This window comes from Rattus rattus, chromosome 5 (genome assembly GCF_011064425.1).
Source record: "Rattus rattus isolate New Zealand chromosome 5, Rrattus_CSIRO_v1, whole genome shotgun sequence".
Classification (NCBI taxonomy): Eukaryota; Metazoa; Chordata; class Mammalia; order Rodentia; family Muridae; genus Rattus; species Rattus rattus.
In genome coordinates this window covers 99,103,298-99,127,373 of record NC_046158.1, presented here as the reverse complement: position 1 = coordinate 99,127,373, position 24,076 = coordinate 99,103,298, and the positions used below count along the sequence as shown (strand labels likewise).

Genomic DNA, 24,076 nt, shown 5'->3' with positions numbered 1-24,076 from the left:
TCTTACACAGATATAAACACATATACACATAAATAAACAGTCAACCAACCAACCAAACAAATACATCTGTAACCCCAGTCCTAGGGGAGGAAGAGGAGAGGCTGAGTCTCAGAATTCACTAGCTGGCCAATTTATTCGTATCAGTTCAGTGAGAGACCCTGCAACCAAACAATAAAGCAGGGGTTTGGAAAGTGGCTCAGTGGCTGAAATCCCTGTGTACAAGAATGAGGACTGGGGCTCAGATAAAACTCATGTAAGTTCTTGGTGGGAAGGGTGGCCTTCCACCTCAGAAGATGGGAATGGAATCCTCCAGGTAGCTAAGGAGACCATTCATGCCTGAAAACTCTGGCTTTGATTGAGAGACCCTGCCTCAGTGAGTAAGATGTCAGAACAAATAAGGATAATCCCCAACACCAACCAAAGGCCTCCATGTGCATGAACACACATAGGCAACTACATATACATGCATGCCCACACATGCATACTGCATACATACATAAAGACCACATACACATATATGAACATAGAAAATATTTTTTACAAAATAAGGTAAGGAAGAGGACAATAAGTCAGGGATGAGGAGAGGACTTACACAATAAAAGAAATGGAAGACTAATTAGCTAATTAGAAGACTGTTTAGCTAATTGCAATTATGTGAGCCTTGTTTGGATTCTGATTTGAATCAAACAAATGCATATGCACCCATACACACACACACACAAACACACACACAGTCAGGCCTATCTGCTGCAGGATGTTGATCACACTGTGAACCCCATGATTGTGTTATTTACTGGAAAAACCTGTTTTTAGTTGTGGTGTTGATCTGCCCTTAACATACACCTTTAATCCCTCTGGGGGATACAGACGTGCAATTAGCACACGCTAGTCCCAATCAGGGAGGGTAAAGTTAGTAGAAAGCAACAACCATGCGTGAAAGTGACATCTAACTGATGAGTCAGAGAAAGAGCTGACAGAATAGGGTGTGTCCAACTCTCATGAGAAGAGAAAGGAAAGGAAAGCTACTTAAGAGAAAGGAATCACAAGAGGAAAGGAGAGAGAAGGGAGGCAGTTTTACCAGTAGAGTTTTACAGAGTCAGGTTGCAGAGAGAGGACAAGTTAGGCCCAGATGAGGACAGAAGAACCCAGAGAAAGAGAGGGAGCCAGGAGATCAGAACAGATTACTAGAGTTAGTTTAAGGCCAGGCAGATCAATTCAGAAGAAACTGAGAGAAGCCAGATTGAATCGGTCACCCGGGAGAGGAGTTTGAGCCAGGACAGCGAGATGAACCATCCAGGTAGAGTTCAGAAAGAACAAGAAAGGGTGAGCTTATTCAGCAGAAAGTCTTAGAGACTGAGAACATTGTAGGCCTAGATAAGATTGTACAGGGGCTGGAAGCTTCCAGGACTAGGCCTAGGTTAGCAGAAAGAGGCAGTGAGCCTTGGAGAGGACAGTTACATCAGGAGAATAACAGTTACAGTTACTAGTTCTAGTGTGGTGTATTTAAAAGGACAGAACTTTAACATCAATGAGTGAAAGAACCAGGTTATCTAGCTAATATTCAGTAGATTAATTATTTTGAGATAGTATCGTACTATATACCTGGGCTGACCTCATGGTTATCTTTCCTCAAGTCTCCTGAGTAACTAAAATTACATGTCTGACACCTCACCAGGATTTAGCAGGTTTAGCAGGTAAGATTGAAAACTGATTAGGGATTGCCTGGGGATATAGATGGAAGAAAGAAGATCACGAGGGACAAGGAAGACTGCTGAGGCCAGTGTGAGGCTTAGTGCTTGTCACTAAGTGAACCTGAGTAGAACCTCATGACCCACGTGGTATATTTAAATGAGAACCAAGCCCCACAACTTGTCCTCTCACCCTCATACTTGCACCACACAGCCTTCTCCGCCCGGACACATAAAATAGGAAGATATAGCTTCCAAGAGAACATGTAAATAAACTGCACTCAAACTCTGTTTACTGTTTATCAGATTTGTTGCCTACCAATTGACTAGCAGTCAACACAAATCAGAGTTCATCGTGGCAAGAGCCCAAGCATTGACACAACAAACTAACAATGACTAACTTACCTGGACGAATACTTCTATGGTATGTGTCCCATTACTGTAGTTTCTAGGGTTCCACTTCAGTATGAAAATAGGACCAGACAAATGAGAAGCCTGGCCTATATTACCTCCATCAATCTTAACAGTGACAGAAGTGATGGGGGATAAGGAAAAGGCCAATACTCTAAAATAAGAGCATATATAAAATGCATGATTTTAGGTAGAGGACATTGAGTTTACAGAGGAGAGCAATGCAACTGTAGCCTGAGGAAACAAATGCAGGCGGAACCACACTGTGCTACTGCAGGGGCTTTGGGCAGTTTGGCAATGAACTGCTAAAAAATTAGAAACGTCTATTTTGTTGGGGGGGGGTATGTGGTATTAAGAGCATGCTAGTCAAGTGTTCTACCACAGAATTACATCCCAAGCCCTTAAAATCATTATTATTATTATTTTAAGAAAGAAAAATCAGTTTTGTTTTGTTTTTTTGATAAATCTACCTAGGGTAGACCAAAAATTCTTTCTGAAGAGATTCCTGAATTCCTAGTTTTAATCTTAGAGATAGAATATGAAATAGATATCACATCCTGTTAATTAATGTCAAGCCTATAATTCATTTGATTCCTGATATACTGGCCAGAAAAAAGCAAAGCCATACCCAGAGCTGGGCCACCAGGCCTTTCAGTTAACATCTAGCACAAGATATCCAGATGTCATTAAAAATGTGATCGATAGGCCAGATGTGGTAGCCTAGACACCCCATTCATTCTAGCACTCTAGAGGCAGAGGCCATCCTGTTCTACATAGACCATGGCTGGGGGAGGGGCACTAATATTTTTAATTCTAGAAAATAAAAAAGTAATCTGGCAATCTTCATCAACATTCATAAGAGAGGGGTGCTGAGATGGCTCAGTGGGTAAAGGGCTTCTCACCAAGCCTGGTGACATAAGCTTAAACCTCAGAATCTACACGGTAGAAGGAAGAGAACCAGCTCCTCAAAGTTGTCCTCTGATATTCACAGTTATGCTATGGCGTTGGCATGCCCCTCCCCCAATAAAAATAATAAATAAAAATTTAATCTCCTAAGAATTTTTACTCACTTCTACAACACTACTATTAAGAAGTCATTCAAGGGGTTGGGGATTTAGCTCAGTGGTAGAGCGCTTGCCTAGGAAGCGCAAGGCCCTGGGTTCGGTCCCCAGCTCCGAAAAAAAGATCAAAAAAAAAAAAAAAAAAAGAAGTCATTCAAGTCACAGTGGCCTACATCTTTAATCCCAGCACTCAGGAGGCAGAGGCAGGTGGGTCTCTGAGTTCAAGGCTAGCCCGGTATATAGATTCAGAGTGAGTTCTAGGACTACACAGAGCCATACAGGGCTACACGGAGAAACTGCCTCTCAAAAACAAAACCAATAACCAAAAAACAAAGCAAGCAAAAAAGAAAGAAAACAATCATCAATCATTCAAACATAAGTAGAACCTACTTTTACCAGATGTTCATCCTTAAATGAGAACAATCCTGACATTTCATAAATAAAACAAAGTGGTTAAGTGGTGGTCCATTCTCTGTGCACAAAGAAGAAAGGAATCTGCTTGACTGTGCCCGCTGATGAGAGTGATAAAGACGTGTCTTATGGAACCCCCTGTGAAGGAGTGTCTGGAGTGCTAATGAAAGCTCTTCAGAAATGGGCACACACACATAATCCCAGCACCGAGCTCCCTGAGAGTTAATATGGAAGCAGGCGGATCTCTGTGAATTCAAGGACAGCCTGGTCTACAGAATGAGTTCCAGGACAACCAGAGCTACACAGTAAAACCCTGTCTTGAAAAACTATTATATAAATATTAAATAATATACATGAAAAAATTATATATTATTAATATTATATATTTAATATATATGAAAAATAATTATATATAATTATTATTTTAAAAGTACATACATATATATTTTAAAGTTGATCTTATGTTTGAAAGATGTTTTTCCAAAAATAATCTCATTAGAATTCTATTAATAACCATTATCAAATTCATACATAAATTTTATTTTGGTTCTTTTTTTTTTTTTTTTTTTTGGGAGCTGGGGACCGAACCCGGGGCCTTGCGCTTCCTGGGCAAGCGCTCTCCCACGGAGCTAAATCCCCAACCCCATAAATTTTATTTTGAATTTCATCAGGATTATACAACTCTTGCTTGTTTGGCAGTTGTTCAGCAAAAACGAACAAAAATCCTGATGATACAAATTTCTAAAAGTAGAGCATGCAGGACTGAGGTGTAACCTTGTAGCAGAGCGAGCCCCTCACAGGAATAAAGAAAGCCGCAAAGTATCAGGTGTCTACTGTTTTCAGCTAACTCCCTCTTGTGCTTCTCCCTCTGCTCCTGGCCCCATGGAGCATACCCTGTTGAGCAGGACAATCCACACAGGCCCACCATTGTTTTAATGAACTGAACCAAAAGCTTTGAAACATTCGACCCTCTTGTTCCGGTGTAACTGCGGGTTTGGGCTTTACTAACCCCATTGTCCTCAAGCTCTTTGTAGCAGGAGCCTGTCCTTTCATCTCAGGCTGAAAGAAAGGGCTGTCCTTTGAGCTTATATTTGTGGCTGCCTGTACCACTTTGAGGACTATAACATGGAAGACCCTGATTTTATCCCTAACCGTGTAAAAAATTAATACTTATAAATAAATAAGTGTAGATTATAAGGTAATAAGTCATGATTATAACAGAGTAAGCGTACATGAATAGAAAAGCTGGAATAAAATACACAAAAATTATGATTGGCTTGAGTTTCTGGATGATTTTATAGATTTTATCAGCTTTTAAACAAACTATGTTTTGGGGTGGGCTAGAAAGAGTGGTAGAACACAGGCCTGACATGTATGAGGCTCTGGGTTCAAGTCCCACCTCCCAAGCTGTGTGTGTGTGTGTGTGTGTAATATATGCATATATATGTAAATATATATAAATACAGATTGGATGGAAATGAAACAGGGGACAGTTTTTATGTTTGGGCTGTTGAAAAAAACAGTGGGACATCCCCTAGCTTTCATACCACAACAATCACAACAACTTGTTCTTCATCCACATCAGATTGAAAGCCGACTCTGAAACATTAAGACATACCTTATGTGTGTGGAATAGAAGAGCCTTTCTAGCGGTTCATGCTTAGCACAACTATAGAGGAGTGACTTAGGATTGGTGATAAGAGCCACAGGCCACTTGTCAAAGGTTACATCTGCAAAGCTAAAGAGGTCGTGATCAAAGGCAAAGATCCGGTACCTAGAGGCCACAGGAGAATAAGGGAATTTAGTCACTATTACTCTAAGCTTGAAGGAGGGCTAAGGATGTGGCTGAGTTGGTAGAGTGCTTGCCTCGTATGCAGGAAGCTCTGCGCTCCCCAACTGCATAAGTCAGGTGTGAGGCACACACATACCTGCTATCCCAACACTCAGGAGGTAGAGGCAGGAGGATCAGGTTCATGGTCATCCTTAGCCAGATAGTGATTCAAGGATAGTCTGGGCTACACGACACCCTTTCTCAAAGGGGGGTGGTGCTTGAAAGTAAAACACAGATAAAGAGAGATAAAGAGATAAACCCACAAAACTAGGACCTTTTACACAATGAATTGATACAAGGTAAGGTTGCTCCTGCTTCTCCTCTTTCCCACTGCTTTCTCCTTCACCCTGTCTGATCATCTGGGATCTGACTGAGGTGATGAAGCTAGAACAATGCCTACACTCTTTGATTTTAAAGATAAATGTTTTAAAATTAGTTCACTTTATTTTAGACAGTACTTTCACAACTGTTTTGAAACTGAGGCGTACATCATAAGTCTAAGATCTGTCATTCTTCATTCCACTGACAATGCTACATCAAATATGAACTCTTATTTATCTGAGGAATTTAAATTACTATTGTAGCAATAACTAAAATGTCTGGCATAAAATTCAAGGGAAAAAATTTCCAGCCCCAGTGAATCTGGAAGTTTGGGCCACAGACCGGCCCACGCCAATACAATGTTTTTAATGAGGAGATTGCTTATTGTTAAAATCTTTCACAATTCTTGTTAACACATGACTTTAAAACTATATAGTAATCCAGTTGTGGTGGTTTGTATCAGCAAACTTGAAAGGATGAGTCAAGAGGATAGTGAGTTTGAGGCTAGCCTAGGCTAAAGGGTAAGTTCTAGGCTAGCCTGGGCTGCAGAGTGAAATGTTCTCTCAAAAACAAAAACCAACCAATGAACCAAATCAACAAAGAAACAAAAGGAATAAGAAAAAGCCAACATGGTGGTGTAAGCCTGTGGTCCCTGCACTCGGGAGGCACAGGCACGTAGACTACTACAATCAGCCCAGTCTACAAAGTCAGTATCAGGCTAGTTAGGGGCTGTGTATATTGAGAGTGTTCCTCACAAGAAAAGAAACAAACAAACCTACATCCTAATGAATGTGTCTTAGAATTTACATGGCATAATAATGGTAAACATCAGTGCTACCTTGCCTGAAGAGATCGAACCTGCTTCTAGTCAGGGTGTGGCTCAGCCCTTAGCACTCACCTTTAATCCCTCCGTCCGGGAAACAGACACACCCTTAGTACTCAACCATGAAGGTAAAGTTAGTTTGTAGAAGGAAGCGCCCAGTTTGAAAGTGATGTCTAATTGAGTGGCAGAAAAAGTGACTAATCAGAGAAAGATTTGACAGAATAGGAAAGAGAAGCTACTTAAGGGAGAGACAGACAGTACAGGAAGGGAGTGCAGTACAGGAGGAATACAGTAGTTTGTGGAGAGCTGTACAGTAGAGTTGAGAGAGTAGAGCAGCAGAGAGGGAGAAGGGGGCAGTTTTACAGGGAGAGTTTTACAGAGGCAGGTTGAAGAAAGAACGAGTTAGAGAACGAGGAGCCAGAAGGTTAGAACAGATTTCCAGAGTTAGTTTGAGGCCATGCAGAGCAATTCAGAGGCAGAGAGAAAAGCCAGACTGAATCAGTCAGCTGGGAGAGGAGTTTGATCCAGAACAGCTTAGTCGAACCAGCCAGGTAGAGTTCAGAAAGAGCTAGAAACAGTGAGCTTATTCAGCAGCAAGTCTCAGAGGCTGAAAACATTCTAGGCCTAGATTGGATTGTATACAGGCTGGAAGCTTCCGGGTGTAGGCCTAGGTTAGCAGATGGACGCAGTAAGCCTCCCAGACAACAATTACAGCAGGAGAATAAAAGTTACATTTACAGTTAAATGCACCTGCTCTTCTTGCAGACAACCTGGGTTCAGTTCCCAGCATCCACACTGTGGTTCACAACCATCCCTAACTCCAGTTCCAGAGATGATCTGTTCCCCCTTTTAACCTATGCAGGCACTAAACACTTACATACATACATACGCACATACATACATACACACACACATTACATACATACATACATTGCAAAGCATTCACATAAAATGAATATATCTAATTAAAAAATAAAAGTGAGCTGGAGGTGGTGGCACACGCCCCTAATCCTAGCACTCAGGAGGCGGAGGCAGGCAGACCTATGAGTTGCAGGACAGCCAGGTTACACAGAAAAACCCTGCCTCATAAAAACCAACAAATAAATATATGAATGAATAAAAAGTAATTAACCAAAAATTACTGTTATAACCAGTTTTACATACTGGAAATGGTTGTCGAATACATACTAATAGCTTGACAGAGCCTGGAGTCACCTGAGATGGGTTTGTAGGCTTGCCTGTGGGTGGGGGGATATTTGATTTTGTTAAGCGGAGTAGGAAGAGCGCCCCCGCCCGCACTGTGGGCGCCATGCCCTGACTGGAATCAAGGAACATGGAAGGGAAGAGAGCTGAGCATTCTGTACTCTCCTCCTCATTGTGGGCATGACGGCAGCTGCCTTGGTCTCTTCATCATGATAGACTGTCATCCCCTGACCCGTGAGCCAAAGGAAACTCTTTCTCCCTTAAGTAATTTTGTCAAAGTATTTAACCACAGCAACAAGCAAAGAAATTGAGACATACACATTACTTTGAAAGAACAAATATTGAATTAGGGTTGCTATATACCTGTCATCTCAGTATGCAGGAGTCTGAGGCAGAAGGATTAAAAGATTAGCCTGGGCCACAAACTAACAGACTAACAATTATCACCAATTTTTCCTGGGATCACCTGTCATATTAATAAGAAAAACGTCACTATTTTAGCAAAACCTGTGTAAGTTTCACCTGTAGGGAGTTTCCTCACCTTCTGTTGTCTTTCCAGTCTCCCACTTCAAGTTCCAGTGTGCCTGTAAAGTGGCGAGTGTGCAGAACGGGCATCAGCCCACCGAGCGTATGGAGGTGCCCACACAGATAAGCTGTAGCCGAACTACACAATGAAAAACAAGCAGAACAAACAAACAAAGACAATAAGAAAGTCTCTTCAGAAAAGCGAGTGGACTCAGCAGTGGGAAATAACCAGAAATAACCAGTTCTGGTTCTACAGATCCATCTCACCCCATTACGGTCCGGATCCCTGGGGATGGAGACAGGATTGTTGATGTTGTAAAGTGGCCAAACCAAATGGTCTGGTTGCTCTGACTACTTTTCTTGGAAAATGATAAGAGTTCCTCCATTTGTTTCTAAAAAGGGAGAGAAAATAGAAGGATCTCTAAATTGGGGCTCAGGTTAAAATCCAATGCCAACAAATTAAGCATTTCTAAAGTTTATAACAATAAACACATTGTCTCCATGGCCCGGATTCTACAAGGTAATGACCTAAATGGATCTCCATCAGTTTCCAACTGTTTTCCCTTACTTTATAGTTCATTTGATTCTAATGACTGTAGCATGTGGGGCAAGCACTACCTGGGGTTGATTATAAAAACTAAGCTGATCTTTTCAGGGCTGGGGATGTCGCTCAGGGGCAAAGCTTTAGCCTCATAGTGGGCATGAGGCTCTGGGCTCGATCCCCAGTGTCAGGAATGGGGAGAATAATCGTCCCCTTAATGAGACAACTAATCTCTTTAGTTTTGTGTGCTACTACCAAAATGCTAAAACATGCACATATGTTATGCATCCACAGACAAGTCTAAATGTTCTTTTTTTTTTTTCTTTTTTTCGGAGCTGGGGACCGAACCCAGGGCCTTGTGCTTCCTAGGCAAACGCTCTACCACTGAGCTAAATCCCCAGCCCCAAGTCTAAATGTTCTTAACAGCTCTAGTCATATTAGTCAAATATCAGAAACTCCAACAAAGTATAATATACCCTCACGATGGAACACTACTCAGCAGTAAAAAGGGAAGAAGTTCTAATGGACATAGGCACGTACGTGCATCTCAGAAGCACCGCACTGAGAATAAGAAGTCAAACCCAAGAGTCCATTCTGTATGATCACATGTATCTAAAATTTAAATAAAACTATTCTGACAGAAAGCAATCGCTTGTACCATGGGAGTAAAGACAGACCCTACAAGAAAACTTTCTAGGTGGTAACGTGTCCTGAGTCTTGATTATATGAAAGTTATAACAACATACACATTTGTAAATTCTTCAAACACTTAAAATGAACATATTTTACTATATATAAAACATCTTGTGACATCGATTACAAAACATAATTTGCACATATATAATATACATATAATATATACTTTTATTATCTGTAACATGTTTACAGTAATGAATTTCTGAGCCTTACCCTCATGATTTCTAACTTGGTAAAACTGGGATAAGACTAGGAAGACTCCAAGGCTGGAGAGATGGCTCAGTGGTTAAGACCACTGGCTGTTTTTGCAGGGGATGTGAGTTCAAATCCCAGCACCCACATGATGGCTCCCAACCATTTGTAACTCCAGTTCCAGAAGATCTGATACCCTCTCCTGACTCCCATGAGCACTGCATGCACATGGTCCGCATAAAAACATGCAGGCAAGACACTCATACACATAAGGCAAAATAAATAAGCCTAAAATAATAAAATAATAACAAAGACCAGGGATTCTGCATTAGGTAACATTACAATTGGTGCTTATGTACTTGGTCTGTGCACTGTATCTTCAAAAGTCTAAGAGCAAATTTTTAATATAAATTTATCAGCTCACTAAAGGCAAATACGGGAAATAAGACATAACTTTCTCCTGTGTTCCTCATTTATAGAACCTTCACATAACTCTGAATTTCTTTCTGTCCTTGGCAAACCCTGCTGTTCACTATAGTTTTTTCTATACTGGCCATATGCTCCAGTAGTAGATGAACCACTCAGGGACTTTCTTGATCGTATCACTTTATACTCTTATAAACAGGCACGTGTGTCTCATGTAAGAACGTGCTCTTCAAATAAGGTCTTGGCATCTGTTATACTAAGACTATAACAAGAGCTTCTCACATGTGCTTTTATAAGTGATAGCTTTTCACTTAGCCTTGCCAAAAATACTTGAGTTGTTCTTTTTTTTTTTTTTTTTTTTTTTTTTTTTCGAGCTGGGGACCTGAACCAGGGCCTTGCACTTGCTAGGCAAGCGCTACTACCACTGAGCTAAATCCCCCAACCCCAGTTGTTCTCTTATTAGAAAAATATGGACCACTAATTGATATTGGCAATTGTGGGGATTTAACAATATATCATACAGTACACCAAGCTACATGCTCTGTAGTTTGCTGAATATCCTATATTTAACCCATATTTAATAAACATTTGCTAAATAAATATAAAAGGCGAGGTGCTTCCTTCCCAGCTTTTAGTCTAAGCATAGAGACAGTAGTGACAATTCTGAAATAGCTAGTAGCTTCTAGACATATTTGTAGCCACGGTAAAATTTTTCTTTAGCATACCGAGATAAGATCATGGTTATTTAAGATGATGAAATGATCCAAATATATTCAAGAAAAAAATAAATAAAACCAGATGAGCTGCAAACAGAAGTCAAATTTTCAAGTCATACCTCATTTAAAATCCCGAAGAAATTATAGGGTCTCTTAGGCCCTGGCCTTTGGGTGGCATCCACGGAGATGAAGGAGTAGTTGCCGAAGGGAGTGCTGTGGATGTAATGGAAGGAGCCGTCCTTGCGCACCACGGAGTACTTCCTAAAAACGCAGACAGGAAGGCTTCAGTGCCAGTATAAAGAGAGTGAATTTCCCGTTAGACCAGTAATAAGGGGTCATTAAGGAAAAAACTCCTTCTAGTCAAGAGAATAGATCCCTGGCCTGGACAGAAACCAATTATTCTAATTGGGCTGGGTGGGTCACCTGGCCAAGAGACCAGCCCTAGGAAGGCAGAATCATTTTAAGTCATGCCAAAGAGAGATGAAAGGTCTTTTCATTATTAATTTATTTATCGGTTTGGGGCAAATGTCTTCTTTGGTTTGGTTTAAGAGCGGGTTATGTTACCTAGCCCTAGCTGGCCTGGAACTTACTCTGTAGACCAGGCCAGCCTTGAACCCAGAGATCTGTTTGCCCCTGCCTCCTGAGTGCTTGGATTAAGGTAAGTGCCACTATGTCTGGCTATGGGATACCTTCTTCTTTAGTGAGATGACTGTGCTTTTCCTTCCCAGGATTCTCAACGCTCAGTGTAGTTACTAGGACCCACCATGAGTAACTGCCTGACAGGCCAAAGTTAGAAACTTTGAACTTTTCCTCCTCCTCCTCCTCTTCTTCCTCCTCCTTCTCCTTCTTCTTCTTCTTTCTTCTTCCTTCTTTCCTCCTCCCTCCTCCCCTCCTCCTCTTCTTCTTCTTCCTCTCTCTCTCTGTCTCTCTGTCTCTCTGTCTCTCTCTGTCTCTCTCTCTCTGTCTCTCTCTGTCTGTGTCTCTCTCTGTCTGTCTCTGTCTCTCTCTCTCTCTCTCTCTCTCTCTCTCTCTCTCTCTCTCCATGCTGGCCAGAACCACCTGTGCATGCTGTTTTTGATACCTGGGCTTCCCAACTTTCTGATGCTCACTTGCTCATCATGTGACTGCTTGCCTACCAGGTGTGTATGTGACCACCAGGGAGACTTAAATGACTTTTTTCCTTCTCTCCTCCATATTCTTCCAGGCAACTGTTGAGATTTACAGACTGCCTGCCCTGAGTGCTTTGTGCTTTTCTTTTAAATCCTAACAAAATTGTCGTGTGTGTGTGTGTGTGTGTGTGTGTGTGTGTGTGTGTGTGCGTATTGATTATTTTATATATATGAAAATAAAAGAGTTTCTGTTCCAACTATCACACCAGATCTTTACCATAAAGAGTTTTCCTGATCTGAAAGAGAAATTCACTAAACTACATTTTCATTTAATAAAAAGATTGCATTTCAACATTTTTATCTCATTATCTCTAAAAACTCATCTAAATTAATTAATCTGGGACAACAAAGTCACCAAGCAAGGCACAGGTGGTGACTATCTTTTTTTTTTGTTTGTTTTGTTTTGTTTTGTTTTGTTTTCCTGGAGCTGGGGACCAAACCCAGGGCCTTGCGCTTGCTAGGCAAGCGCTCTACCACTGAGCTAAATCCCCAACCCCAGGTGGTGACTATCTTATAAGGTCCCCTAAACATTCACAGAGAAACAAGTCAGAATCAAATGAACCATTATTTATCAACCTCTAATCACTCCAGTTGGGACTAGAGACATGGCTCGGTGATTAAGAGGACCTTAGTGCCTATCTCCTACACCGTGCACCTCACTGGAGCCTGTTAACACCGGCTGTGGGGCATCTAAAACACTCGCCTGACTCCACAGGCAGCTGTACTCCAAGGCTCATACCTGCAAAAATGCATGGTTTAAAATTTAAAAACAAGGTTTGGGGTTTAGCTCAGTGGTAGAGCGCTTGCCTAGCAAGTGCAAGGCCCTGGGTTCAGTCCTCAGCTCCGGAAAAAAAGAAAAAAGAAAAAAATTTAAAAATAAACCTAAAAAAAACAAATCTATCTTCAGTGAGGGAGCTGGCAAGAGGGCTCAGCAGATAAGAGCACTTGCTGTTCTTGCAAAAGACCTAAGTTCAGCTTTGGCTCCTATATGGTGGCTCGCAACTTCCTGTAATTCCAACTCCATGTAGTTCTTACTCCTATTTCTGACCATTGTGGGACATCAGGTATGCACGGGGTACACACACATATATGCAGACAAAACATTTAAATAAACATGAAATAAAATAATCTAAAAGACCTTCAGAGAGGATTGGCAATGTAGTGAGTGTAATGGTAGGTAGGTAGGTAGCCTTGGATCAGATACCTAGCATTGCAAAAGAGAGAAAATATTAGTGAGAGCTCATTGCATATATATTAGAAGTGAGGAAACCTTGGCATGGTGAGACACAGAAGGTATTTACTTCTTGAAAATGGCCTAAAGAAGTTCAATCTGTAAGGAAGCTTGCAAGGTAAGTCATCAAGCTAGGAGGAAACTGATAGTCTAGAATCATGTATATATATTTTTTTTATTTCTAAAATATACATTGGTGATATATACAGGATTCATATCTAATAATGAATGTCTTTAGTATCTTAGGTATCAAGCATATTCAGGTAGAGTAGGTTCTCTTTCGTTATTTATTGAATAAATAAAAAAAAGCATGGGTTCTATTGGAGGTATGTTGGGTGTGCACAGGTCATCATACTCAACAGAGAAGCACTAAGAGAACCAGGAACGTTAACACACAGAGGTGTTTCCTCAGTAGAGGACAGAAAATCAAACCCCTGCATTCCATCCAGAAAGCTCAGAGTGGAGGTTGCTAATGACCTGGTGACTTTGTTGCTATCTGAAGGGACAGACCTCATCCAAATTCTTCAGAATGATTATTCCAGATTCTTCTCTCCATAGACCATTACCCATCCTTAGGGTAGATGTCGCAAGTTCTTTATGGCCTGATGACCTCTATGCTATCTTCAGAGAACACGGTAGCATCTAGGCCTTTTAGCTGTAGAACCCACCCTCATGGTCACATGTTCTTTGTAAAAGAGCTGCTATGCAATCACACCTTACGCTTTATGGTGCATCTGGAATTGGGCTGGTTAGACTGACTATTGCCTGGAAACCTTTCCCCAGATTGCACTGTGTTTTAAGTATGCTGACAATGGACTGCCTGGCATTAAACTCTCCAAAGTCTGACCCAAGTTGGCAAAGTCAACCTGCTCTTGGTTTACCCTTCTCTTCATGCAGTTTACTTCCCTGTATGACACCTGCAGGGACATCCACCATCCCCAGAGGTGCACATGTAATATTCAAATTTCAGAGTATCTTTTATCTAAGTATCTTACATAATAGCTTACTTAATATATAAGACTTAGAAACAGGGTTGGAGACTTAGCTCAGTGGTACAGTGCTTGCCTAGCCCTGGGTTCAGTCCTCAGCTGGGGACAGGGAGGGACGACTTAGAAACAAACTTTCAAACTTTAACATACACTTTTAAAGCTATATTTAACTCCTTAGACAGAGTCTATTTGATGTTAACATTGTTTTCTTCTTTTCAGACAGTGTCTCACTGTGTAGCTCTGTCTATCTTAGAACTCACTATGTAGACCAGGCTGGTCTACAAAATCAGGGCAATTCTGCCTGCCTCTGCCTCTGGAACTAAAGGCACATGCTGCCCCTGTGGCAGGCTTGTGACACTGTGGCAGGCTTGCACAAGGCTCTGGGTTCAATACCTAGCACAACAACAAAAATCGGAAGTAAAGCACTTCATTAAAAATGTATTCCTGGCAACTATTGTGCACATTTCAAGTTTAAAAGCCAATGAAATGGACTTGCAACCATAATCCATCTCTTTTTTTTCTCCATCTTTATTAACTTGGGTATTGCTTATTTCATAATCCATCTCTTAAAACATCTCCACTCATCTGGGATGAGTCTTCAATCCCAGCACTGAGGAGGCAGAGACAGGTGAATCTCTGAGTTTGGAGTCAGCCTGGTCTACAGAGCAAGTTCCAGGAGAGCAAGGGCTATCCAGTGAGACCTGTCTCAAAAACCAAAAACAAACAAACAAACAAACAAAACCCTCTAAACAAACCAACCAACCAACCAAAACAAAACAAAACAAAACCCCCCCCCAAAAAAACCAAAAAACAAACAAACAAAAAAACTGTTTTCACTCTTCATAGGCCTTTTCTGTCTGCTCTGTGATGACCTCTACCTTCTCTGATTTCTTGTAGTGATTCTCTTATGAACCAAATAATGTTGCATCTCATCAGCCTTGCCCTCATGTTCTTTTCTAATGGCTCCCCCTAGCACATCTTCTCTTAACAGAACATAAATTCCTTGAAGGCAGGGGCCATTCGTTAGCACTAGCTCTTCTATCTAGGAGAGCACACAGCTAGGGAAGAGCTCTTAAGGAACACTTAGTGCTAGATTAAACGACAAAGCAGACTAAAACTCCTCAGTACCCTGGAGCTGAAAGTGACATTGCAACCAAAAGAAGCTTCCCGACATACTGAAGAACTTGTTTCTAACACAGAGCTGCCTGGGCGGATCACACTCATGACATGTAAAGAAAACGTAATGTTTGTATTAATCAAATGACAGGCTCAAACAGCCACTGGGGACCGCTGATCTCTGTGGCCGCTCCAGAGGCTGACAGAAGCAATCGCTCGGTATTCTGAAAACCCACTGACCTCAGTAGTCCACTTACAAGCTCCGATCTAAATGCTTCTATGTACCAGTTTCAACCAAAGGAATTGAAGGAGGCTGGGTGTGGTGACTCACACCCCTAATCCTAGCATTCCTGAGATAGAGGGAGGGAGATCTCTGTGAGTTCCAGGCCCTTTCAGCATGATCTATATAGTCAGACTCTATTAAACAAAGCAGTAATAATAATAAAATCAAATTAAAAAAGGAAAGGAAAAGAGAGCCAGGCATGGTGGCTCTTAGTGCATGTGAGGCTGAAGCTAGAAGGAGAATTAGAAGTGTCAGACCAACCTGAAAGAAAAACCCAAAAAGTAACAAAGCACAGAAAAATATTTTTTAAAAGGACTGATTGTAATACACATACAAACACACACACGTACACACACACACACACACACACACACACACACACACACACACACACACATACACTCACACTCATTTTCTAAATCATCCAAAGTTCTTTCTACAGAAATTTCTTCTGTTAGAAGTGAGCTTATTCATTCATTGACTGGACTGCACCCTCCTTTTGATAGACTCTACTTAGTAGTCCGCCTTGTGGTCATTTATACCTGTAATAGTTGGTGATGCTCTCCAGACTTGGGATGTTATATACATCTAAAAGAAGAAAAGCAAACATGCGTCACTTCCTGTAACACATTAGATGGCAAGGTGTCACTCAAGTGCACATTTTAAAAGCAGTACCTTCACTGACTGAGCATACTGAAGAAGGGTAGGTACACTGTACTTTAGTTCAGAAAAACATCCGAAAGAAAGTTCTAAGACTAGATTGTCATTTCTGCTTGCCTGGAACTTGCTAGGTAGCTCATGTTGGCCTCGAACTTGTTCATCCTGCCTTGACCTACCTTGAGCTGGGGGGATAGGCATGTGCTATCATACCTGTCTTGTTGCTGCTGTTTTAATCATGGGTTTGTAGAGTCAGAAAGAAATGGATCCATGCCTAATCTATACAACCACAACAACTGCTTCTACACAGAGTCTCTACTCATGCTGGCCTGGAACTCCCTTTGCAGACAGAATGGCCTTGAATCTGTCTGTGGTACTCTTCCCTCTTCCTCAGGAATGCTGCCACATCCAGCCTGCAGTTTTAGGGACCAAGCCAAGAGACTCATGCATACTAGGCAAAGACTCTACCAACTGAGTCTCAGTTCTATGGCTTTTGACACCTACGCAGTTATGAGCCACCGTGTGGTTACTGGGAATTGAACTCAGGACCTCTGGAAGAGCAGTCTGTGCTCTTAACTGTTGAGCCATCTCTCCAGCCCCTACATACGCAGTTATATATTTAGGGCCACAATCTAAGTAGAGAGCAGTTCAATCACATCCCAAATCTTAATGCCTTTAAAATCAGTTTCTCACCCATTTCAAAAATATTAACCCAGAATTACTCCCTGTCTAAAGGAAATGCAGGGACAAAGAAGAGTAGAGACTGAAGGAAAGGCCATCCAAAGACCGCCCCACCTAGAGATCCATCCCATCTGCAGATACCAAAACCAAACACTACTGCTGATGCTAAGAAGTGCTTGCTGACAGGAGTTTGGTATAGCTGTCCCCTGAGAGGCTCTGCCAGAGCCTGACCAATACAGATACAGATTGGTCAACCATCGGGCCGAGTGCAGGGACCCCAATGTAGGAGTTAGGGGAAGGACTGAAGGAGCCGAAGGGGTTTGCAACCCCATAGGAAGAACAACAATATCAACCAACCAGACCCCTCCCACCACCAGGGACTAAACCACCAACCAAAGAGTACACAGGTAGGGACCCATGACCACAGCTGCATATGTGGCAGAGGATTGCCTTATCTGGCATCAGTGTGGGGGGAGGCCCTTGGTCCTGTGGAGTCTTGATGTCCTATCGTAGGGGAATGCTAGGGCAGTGAGGCAGGAGTGGGTGGGTGGGTGGGTGGAGAAGCACCCTTATAGAAGCAGGGGGAGTGAGGGATAGGACAGGCAATTTGTGGAGGGAAAACCCAAAAGGGGATAACATTTGAAATGTAAATAAATAAAATAACCAAGAAAAAAAAATAGTTTCTCAGGCTGGAGAGGTGGTTCAGTGGTTAAGAGCACTGACTTCTCTTCCAGAAGTCCTGAGTTCAATTCCCAGCATCCACATGGTGGCTCACAACCATCTGTAGTGAGATCTGATGACCTCTTCTGGTGTGTCTGAAGACAGCTACAGTGTACTTATATATTATAAATAAATAAATCTTTTTAAAAAAGTTTCTCCTCCTAACCCTACCTCTGGCAACCACAATCTGTCTTCTGCCTGTAGTTTTTATCTTTTCTTGAGTGTCGAATAAATGGAATCATACAATAGGGAAATGTGGATTTGGTTTCTTTCACTTAATACAATATAGGGATGTTTTATTTTAATTTAGTTATTTATTTTACTCATTTTAAACATTTACCCACAGGAATTTCTGAAGAACTCTTTCTCCTATGTAATGAAGAAAACACTATACCAACTTTTACCTGAAAGGCCAACAATGACATCTCAATGTTTTAGGGGGGGTTGTTTGTCTGTTTGTTTTGAGGCAGAGGCTTGCTATGCAGCCTAGCTGACCTAGAACTTGCTATATAAACTAGTCTGGCCTCAAACTCACAGAGATCCACCTGTTTTTGAAGTTTTAATATCATATGTTATAACTGCACATAAGAGATGTGGCCTTCATTATATCTAAATTTATGTTACAATTTCCCATTCTATAACTTTATAATCTAAACTAGAAAATCTATATTTTTGAAGGGGTACATGCTTTATTCTATTCTGCTCTTGGCAGATTTACCATGATTTCCTTTGATATCCAGCCACTTGGTTTTTTCCATAACTCTTGTCTTCTTCAGAATTCTCTGGTAAGTTTGCCATTCTACTTCATGTTGTCTGGATCCCAAGTGTTCCTTTGTTTTGGCATCTGTCAGGTCTCCTATGGGTTTACACAAAATTGACTTGACATGTAAAAAATACTCCAGGGGACACAAACAAACAAACAAACAAACAAACGAATAAATGAACAAATATGCTGAGGAAACACAAATTCAAAAACTATTCAGCACACATACATAAAATCAACTGAGTCCACATATGTCCTAAACAAACCACTTAAGCCATTTAAACTAACAAGATTATCTCAGCAAGGATGCTATTATTACAGGTTAACAAGTGTTTATGTAGTCTATAGTGATAGTAGGAGTGATTTGTCAGGGGAGGGGAATGACTTAAAGAGCTCACTACAATGGGCTAGAGAGATAGATGGCTGTTCTTCCTGAGGTCCTGAGTTCAATTCCCTGTAACCACATAGTGGCTCACAACCATTTATAACGAGATCTAGCGCCCTCTTTTGGCATGCAGAAAGGATATATATATATATATATATATATATATATATATATATATATATATATGGAGAGAGAGAGAGAGAGAGAGAGAGAGAGAGAGAGAGAGAGAGAGAGGAGAGGGGGAAGAACACAGTCCAAAGTTCGCCAATAAGTGAAACTCCTTTATGAGATGTTGCAACACTCTAGCAAGTGACTATTACCTATTGCAACAGTTGTTTTCCAACCCCTAAATCAGGATTTATGCTATGACCAAGCATTATTTCAGAGCAAAAACCACTCTGGTTTGACCAATGAAATGCCAAAGTTTCCAGGAAGTAAACAGAGCACCTGAAGTAGGGGCTTACTCATTATCTGAGGGTTGATACTTCATTTTAACAAGAGACATTTCAGAAGAGTGAGTGACAGCTCTGCCACTCAATAAACAGAACCCAGAACACATAACTCCTAGGAGCTTTTTCTACCCAACCTTTGGGGACACATGTGCACAGGTTTGAAGAGTCTAGGAAATGCAGCCAGATGAAGTCATTTGAGTCCTCAAACAACTTAAAACATAACCCCATTGTACAGAAAATTTTAAGAAAGCAAGGAGAGCTTTTGATTCCCAGTTAAAGGATATTTCCTAATTCTCAAATTCATCAGGACATTGTCATCGTCGTCGTCATCATCATCATCATCATCATCATTTCTCTCTCTCTCTCTCTCTCTCTCTCTCTCTCTCTCTCACACACACACACACACACACACACACACACACACACACACCAAAAAATATGGCAGACAACATCTGGTCATAAGCATCACAAGCCTTGCTCCTACCACTTTGAGAAAACGTTGAGATAGCAAAGCATTTAGCCTGGATCCTGACTTCATTATTCACTACCTCAAAGGGCTCACTGAAGGGCTGTGGCCAGAGTTCCACACAGCCTCTAGCCAATGCTCCTCATTCTACCATCAGGACCACAGAACACCACCACCACACACAGCCCAGGAATCCTCCGTACCAGTGGCCAGGACAAGAGCCGGTTGAATGATGTCAATAGTTTCCGAACAGAACTTCTCTAAGGCCAACGCTCTGCCTGGATCTTGAAACCTGCTCAGGTGAATGTCGGATATCTGTCAAAAGCAGGCATTGGACAGAGACACATTATCTGAGTCAGGAACAGCTGCATCGACAGGGGTGGCCTGTCAGCTCTCGGGGAGCGGAAGGGAAAGAAAAAGACGTCCCAGCGAACCCCGGAAAGGAGAGCTGAGCCTCCAGGCGGACTGCGACCGAGGCCCCCTGCTGGGCTGAGCCTGCCCGCCGCTGTGCCCTCCCCCTAGCCTCCCACTGCTTCACCTGCAGACCCCAGAAGATGTTGTTGGCATCTGAGCCCGGGGCGGGGTGCGGCCTCTGGGAGCCTCTGGGCTTCGGCAGCGGCGTGGACGGCCCAGCCAGGCCGTAGTGCTCCAAAAGCAGGGCGGCCAGCGCGGCGGCCGCCAGCCCCGCCGCCACTCGGACGGCCAGCATTCTCCCCATCGCGGCGCAGCTCCGGAGCGCTCCGGCCCGCACTTCCGGCCTCTGTGGCCTTCGGCCGCCTCCACACCTCGCCTCAGCCCAGGCCTCCGCGCCTCTGCAGCCCGGCTCCCCGGCGTTTGACAACGTAGTGAGGACCAGGAAGAGCAAAGCGAGTGGGTGGCAGGGAGGCAGCACGCCACCTGGCTTCTCCAGGGTCTGGCATCCCTGGCCGCGGTGCGACCTCAGCACCTGTAAAGCGAAGTTAATGATACCTTGGGTGCGTGTAGGGTGAGAATCAAAGTGAGTATGAGGACGCCTCTTAAAGTAAAAATGTGACGGGCGGCTCACTCTGGCTCATTCTGGAATAACATAACCTCACAGGATTCCTTATCTCGTGGAAATTATCTTTTTTCCTTAATCTGATTTTAAATGTACTCATTTATATGGTATTGTGGCACTGTGGCATGCTTGTAAATTAATCTTTTCCTATTGCCGGAAAGCAGAATTAGATTCTGGTCCTAGCCTTAATTTATCAAACCTAATCCTTCATTGTTGGCTTTCAACTCTTTATTATGCATTGCTATTAAGAATAAACATTTTTATACAAATCGTGCTTTAAACAATCTTTATTTCCTTGGGATATATTATCAGTGTTGTAATTTATGCCAATTTCAATTAGTTCAACATTCTGGAATATAAGCCGTTGATATAAACAGAAAACATAAGGAAGCATCGGTTTGGTTTCCAGCACCTACATTAAGAGGCTTCTAACCACAAGCTCCAGGGAATACAACGTCCTCTTTTGTTCTCTATAGAGAATGCACTGGGTTGCACAAACCCACTTTCACACACACATATAATTAGTACAAAAATTAAGTATTTTTAGGTGGGTGTGGTGGCACACACTTTTAATGCCAGCATTTGGGAAACAGGCAGGTAGATTTCTGTGAGTTTAAGGCCAGTTTGGTCTACATAATGAATTTTAGGACAGCCAGAGCTAGGTAGAGAGACCTTGTCTCAAAAAAAAAATTAATTACAATTTTTAAAAGGACTTATTTATTTTATGTATGCAAGTACACTCTCACTCTCTTCAGACACACCAGAAGAGGGCATCAGACCCCAGTACACCACGTGGTTAGTGGGACTTGAACTCTGTTAGAGCAGTCAGTGCTCTTAACTGCTGAGCCATCTCTCCAGGCAGCTACAAGTATTCTTTTTTTTTTTTTTTTTTTTTTTTTTTTTTCATTTAGTCTGTATTTATTTATTTATTTATTTATTTATTTATTTTTATTAACTTGAGTATTTCTTATGTACATTTTCGAAAGTGTTATTCCCTTTCCGGTTTCGGGCAAACATCCCTTCCTCCCCCCTTCCTTATGGGTGTTCCTCCCCCCTCCCCCCATTGCCGCCCTCCCCCCGACAGTCTAGTTCACTGGGGGTTCAGTCTTAGCAGGACCCAGGGCTTCCCTTCCACTGGTGCTCTTACTAGGATATTCATTGCTACCCACGAGGTCAGAGTCCAGGTCAGTCCATGTATAGTCTTTAGGTAGTGGCTTAGTCCCTGGAAGCTCTGGTTGCTTGGCATTGTTGTACATATGGGGTCTAAGCCCTTCAAGCTCTTCCAGTTCATTCTCTGATTCCTTCAACGGGGGTCCTTCTCAGTTCAGTGGTTTGCTGCTGGCATTCGCCTCTGTATTTGCTGTATTCTGGCTGTGTCTCTCAGGATCGATCTACATCTGGCTCCTGTCGGTCTGCACTTTTTGCTTCATCCATCTTGTCAAATTGGGTGGCTCTATATGTATGGGCCACATGTGGGGCAGGCTCTGAATGGGTGTTCCTTCAGTCTCTGTTTTAATCTTTTGCCTCTCTCTTCCCTGCCAAGGGTATTCTTGTTCCCCTTTTAAAGAAGGAGTGAAGCCTTCACATTTTGATCATCCGTCTTGAGTTTCATTTGTTCTAGGACTAGGGTAATTCAAGCATTTGGGCTAATAGCCACTTATCAGTGAGTGCATACCATGTATGTCTTTCTGTGATTGGGTTAGCTCACTCAGGATGATATTTTCCAGGTCCAACCATTTGCCTCTAATTTCATAAAGTCGTTGTTTTTGATAGCTGAGTAATATTCCATTGTGTAGATGTACCACATTTTCTGTATCCATTCTCTGTTGAAGGGCATCTGGGTTCTTTCCAGCTTCTGGCTATTATAAATAAGGCTGCGATGAACATAGTGGAGCACGTGTCTTTTTTATATGTTGGGGCATCTTTTGGGTATATGCCCAAGAGAGGTATAGCTGGATCCTCAGGCAGTTCAATGTCCAATTTTCTGAGAAACCTCCAGACTGATTTCCAGAATGGTTGTACCAGTCTGCAACCCCACCAACAATGGAGGAGTGTTCCTCTTTCTCCGCATCCTCGCCAGCATTTGCTGTCACCTGAGTTTTTGATCTTAGCCATTCTCACTGGTGTGAGGTGAAATCTCAGGGTTGTTTTGATTTGCATTTCCCTGATGACTAAAAGATGTTGAACATTTCTTTAGGTGTTTCTCAGCCATTCGGCATTCCTCAGCTGTGAATTCTTTGTTTAGCTCTGAACCCCATTTTTTAATAGGGTTATTTGTCTCCCCGCGGTCTAACTTTTTGAGTTCTTTGTATATTTTGGATATAAGGCCTCTATCTGTTGTAGGATTGGTAAAGATCTTTTCCCAATCTGTTGGTTGCCGTTTTGTCCTGACCACAGTGTCCTTTGCCTTACAGAAGCTTTGTAGTTTTATGAGATCCCATTTGTCGATTCTTGATCTTAGAGCATAAGCCATTGGTGTTTTGTTCAGGAAATTTTTTCCAGTGCCCATGTGTTCCAGATGCTTCCCTAGTTTTTCTTCTATTAGTTTGAGTGTGTCTGGTTTGATGTGGAGGTCCTTGATCCACTTGGACTTAAGCTTTGTACAGGGTGATAAGCATGGATCGATCTGCATTCTTCTACATGTTGACCTCCAGTTGAACCAGCACCATTTGCTGAAAATGCTATCTTTTTCCATTGGATGGTTTGGCCTCCTTTGTCAAAAATCAAGTGACCATAGGTGTGTGGGTTCATTTCTGGGTCTTCAATTCTATTCCATTGGTCTATCTGTCTGTCTCTGTACCAATACCATGCAGTTTTTATCACTATTGCTCTGTAATACTGCTTGAGTTCAGGGATAGCGATTCCCCTGAAGTCCTTTTTATTGTTGAGGATAGTTTTAGCTATCCTGGGTTTTTTTGTTATTCAGATGAATTTGCAAATTGTTCTGTCTAACTCTTTGAAGAATTGGATTGGTATTTTGATGGGGATTGCATTGAATCTGTAGATCGCTTTTGGTAAAATGGCCATTTTTACTATATTAATCCTGCCAATCCATGAGCATGGGAGATCTTTCCATCTTCTGAGGTCTTCTTCAATTTCTTTCTTCAGAGTCTTGAAGTTCTTGTTGTACAAATCTTTTACTTGCTTGGTTAAAGTCACACCGAGGTACTTTATATTATTTGGGTCTATTATGAAGGTGTTGTTTCCTAATTTCTTTCTCGGCTTGTTTCTCATTTGTGTAGAGGAAGGCTACTGATTTATTTGAGTTAATTTTATACCCAGC

At 42.0% G+C, this 24,076-nt stretch overlaps 1 protein-coding gene across 4 annotated transcripts in view; it reads right to left on the bottom strand.

The window, feature by feature from the left end:
• Positions 1-20,895, bottom strand: part of Tmem62 (transmembrane protein 62) — a 34,533-nt gene extending 13,638 nt beyond the window's left edge. Inside the window, exons 1-9 of one of the 4 annotated variants that reach the window (XM_032904038.1) lie at positions 20,727-20,895; positions 19,961-20,072; positions 18,410-18,547; positions 16,176-16,221; positions 10,965-11,106; positions 8,542-8,666; positions 8,291-8,413; positions 5,190-5,345; positions 2,094-2,253 (exon numbers count right to left, since the gene is read on the bottom strand). In XM_032904038.1, coding sequence (XP_032759929.1) covers positions 2,094-2,253; positions 5,190-5,345; positions 8,291-8,413; positions 8,542-8,666; positions 10,965-11,106; positions 16,176-16,221; positions 18,410-18,449 — 792 coding nt within the window. In that variant the 5' untranslated portion in view covers positions 18,450-18,547; positions 19,961-20,072; positions 20,727-20,895. The other 3 variants (XM_032904036.1, XM_032904037.1, XM_032904039.1) reach the window with 3 other exon arrangements.
• Positions 20,896-24,076: the final 3,181 nt, after the last annotated feature.